General features: G+C 58.0%; 1 protein-coding gene across 1 annotated transcript in view; it reads right to left on the bottom strand.

The window, feature by feature from the left end:
• Positions 1–686: 686 nt before the first annotated feature.
• Positions 687–3,153, bottom strand: part of PI16 (peptidase inhibitor 16) — a 9,290-nt gene continuing 6,823 nt past the window's right edge. The window contains exons 5-6 of the mRNA XM_024766139.1: positions 1,911–2,596; positions 687–1,695 (exon numbers count right to left, since the gene is read on the bottom strand). Coding sequence (XP_024621907.1) covers positions 1,574–1,695; positions 1,911–2,596 — 808 coding nt within the window. The 3' untranslated portion in view covers positions 687–1,573. The remainder of the gene's footprint in view (positions 1,696–1,910; positions 2,597–3,153) is intronic.

Here is a 3,153-nt window from a genome sequence, read left to right as displayed (position 1 = left end):
AATGAGTGAATCGTATGTTATATGAGTTATACGTTAATGGAGATACATTCTATCATCTCATACACACACACACAGCCTTCAGCCCTGGACTGATTTGTATGCTTCCTGTTTAGCTGCCCCTCCCCACCAGCCCCAGCTGGGTCCCAGGCTGCCCTCATCACCTACCATTGCTAGCCCTACTCACACACTTGTGCTTTCCTGCCCCACAGCACTTCGGGACAATCCTGTGCTTCCCTGGAGGGTGTCTGGGACTCCAGAGCCCTTTCTCAGGACTCCTCTAAGCACCAAGGGTTGGCAAAACCATGCTGAGGTACATTTCAGACCTTGTGTCCTGGGTGGGCGTGGGCAGCAGGACCCCTGTGAAGAGGTCGTGTGCCACTCCTTGATCCTGGGTCACGAACCCAGCTAGGCTCCACTAGTCACTCCCAGAGCTGGGAGAGTCAGCCCAGCACCCTTCGCCAACCCTTGGCCCTAGCCCCTTTCCGCCGGCTACCTGAAGATTTGGGGTCGGGGGTTAGGAAGGAAAGGAAAAGTGCCTCAAAGAATTAAATGGAGTGTTTGGGGGAGAGGGCGTGTGAAGAAGGAACAGTTGCCATGAGTCAGTAGGGGAAGAGGTGAGCCTCTCAGGGCCCTCCGCCCAAGAGCCCTCCCTTGCCCCCTTTGTTGTTCACAAGCACGGCGACTGGTCCTCTTACACAGGCTTTTATTCAGGAGTCAGGGGCTGCCTCCCTTCCCTGGTCCCTGCCTGCTCCACCCATAGAACCCCTCTCAGATGGGGCTTGTCCTTCATCTGCCCCTTAGGACACCCGCTGCCTTCTAAACAGGAAAGTTAGGGGACTGGATACTCAGGGAGAACCTTTACCTTGCCCAGGCAGACAACCCAAGGCCAGGCAGGCAGGGACCTCCCCAGAGTCCTCACTCACTGCCACCCCCAGACTGAGATGGGAGGAACAGAAGGGGTCCAGACACATGCAGCCAGCGGGCAGCAACCTGAGCTCGCAGTGGCCAGGCCCCATGCCCCCAAAGATGTCTGTGGATGAGGCACGTGCCCTGCAGCCTTTCCCTTCCAGAGGGACTTCAGCCAAGAAACGTCTTGTTTGGCGGGCTGGGGACAGGGTGGGGGAGGTGGCAGGAGGACAGCTGACCTCTTCACCCTGGGAAGGCAGGAGGCACTCATGGGAACAGCCTTAGACTCCAATGGCTCAACGAAGAGGCCAGGGGACTGGAAGGGGCTGAGGGGTTCCTGGGAAGCCCTGCGATCTTCTGTCCCTGGAAGAGCAGGACTGTGGCCACAGGACAGCTGGAGAGTGGGCATAGGCCACAGGAACACTGCTCAGAACAACCTGCAGCTGGCTGAGGGGTGGACCTCCCCAAAGGCAGAGGCATCGTCCCTGTCGAGGCCTCCTGAGGGCACAAGGCCTCTGGCCTGGAGTCTGGCTGGGGTGAAGGGGGCTGCTGGGCCACAGAGAGGACCTTCCAGGAAGCTGTGGTCTCTTATTGGAGAAAGACAATCCAGAGTGGGCATGAGGCTAGGGTCCCCCCCATGAGGCCTTGCCTTTGAGTGGTGACCCCTTCAGAAGATTCCAGCCAGCACCAGGGGAGGCAGTAGCAGCAGTCCCAGGAGGAGGCCCCAGCCGTGCCCAGGGCTCGAGTTCAACCCTGACTTGATGCCATGCTTTTCAGGGCCCTCTGCACCTGCAGGAAGGGAGAGGCTTTGCCTCAGCCTGGAGACAGCTCTGCCTGACCTCCCACCCACGCTACCAAGGCATGCACGTGGGGCCCAGCAGCCAGGGAGGAAGCTCCTACTTGGAGGGTGCATGCCCCGCCGTGCCTATATCATCTATACTAGAGGCAGGGTGCTGACATTCTGGAACCAGGAGGGAAGGTAGGATGGGAGCTACAGGCCTTACCTGGCAAGGAGGACTGCAGGGCCAGGGTACGCCCACCCATGGCATTAGCGGTGGCAGAGGCACTGGGGGAGTTGGACAGGGACTTGGAGGAGGTGTGTCCCTTGTGCTCCAGTGTGGCCTGCAGCTCACCTGGCTTGTCCTGCGCTGGAAAAACTGAGGCCAAGATCTCACTGGAATGAGGTGACTCGGCCTCAGCCTCGCCCTCCTCCTGGGAGTGGGGTAGCGGCTCCCATGTCCCCGTCAAGGACATCTTGGGCTGCAGAGAACTCTCTGGGCTCCTGGAGGGCATTCTTGTACTGCTGGCCTCTTTATCTGCTGATTTGGGGGTAGGATCATGGGTTGATTTGGGGAGGGTAGCTGGTCTCTCATCCAAATAGAGTAGGCTGTGAGTTGCCAAAAAGGAAGGGACCTCAGTTGCTAAGGAAGGTGGAGCCTCTGTTGCCATGGAAGGGGAGTCTTCTGTTACTAAGGAAGATGGGGCCTTGGTTTCTACAGAAGGTAGAGCGTTTGTTGCCAGGGAGCCTGAGACCTCTGTTACCAAGAAGGATGGAGTTTCCGTTGCTAAGGAAGAAGTGATACCCTCTTTCCTAGAGCCTGAGGCTTCTGTTGCCAGGGAAGATGGGGCCTCGGTTACTAGGTAAGGCAAATCCTGAGCCTCTTCCGGGCCTCTGATGGGTTCTGATAAGAGAGACAAGGCCTGGCATTAGTGCTGCAAGCAGGACCCCGCATCCCTCACCCCACCGCAATCAAGGTGAGGTGATCAAATGTCCTACGAAGACACACAAACACACATGCACACACCCTCTCCAGCGAATATGTCCCTCATTGATAATACATGTTATTTCTTGTGACTGACAGTTGCCCCTCCAACCACCCCCTTGTCCAAGTCTTCCCCTCTCTACACACGCATTTCCACTTTTTCAGGGGATTTCTCCCGCTGGATTCCTGTTCCTAAAACACCCATCGCATTGCAGGCCTGGCCTTTGGAGTCCCTCTGACCACCCATCTGGCCATGCCTCCCACCTCCACCCCCGCACCCCCTGTGCTCAGGAGCCCCCAACTCTCCTCTACCCTCTGCTTGGAGGGTAGAAAGCTGTTCACTTGGAATGCCAGGGCGCCAAAGTGGTGCGCAAGGAGGGCAAAGCAGGTAAAGCGGGCTTGGGAACCCGGATGGGGTGGGGCCGCTGAGGGTTCCTCCCCTGGCCCACGCACCACTCTGGAGCCTTGGAAGACACCAGAGCAG

This window comes from Neophocaena asiaeorientalis, unplaced genomic scaffold (genome assembly GCF_003031525.2).
Source record: "Neophocaena asiaeorientalis asiaeorientalis breed wild unplaced genomic scaffold, Neophocaena_asiaeorientalis_V1.1 scaffold46, whole genome shotgun sequence".
NCBI lineage: Eukaryota > Metazoa > Chordata > Mammalia > Artiodactyla > Phocoenidae > Neophocaena > Neophocaena asiaeorientalis.
Note: the sequence above shows the minus strand (reverse complement) of the source record. Positions and strands in the feature narration are given on the sequence as shown.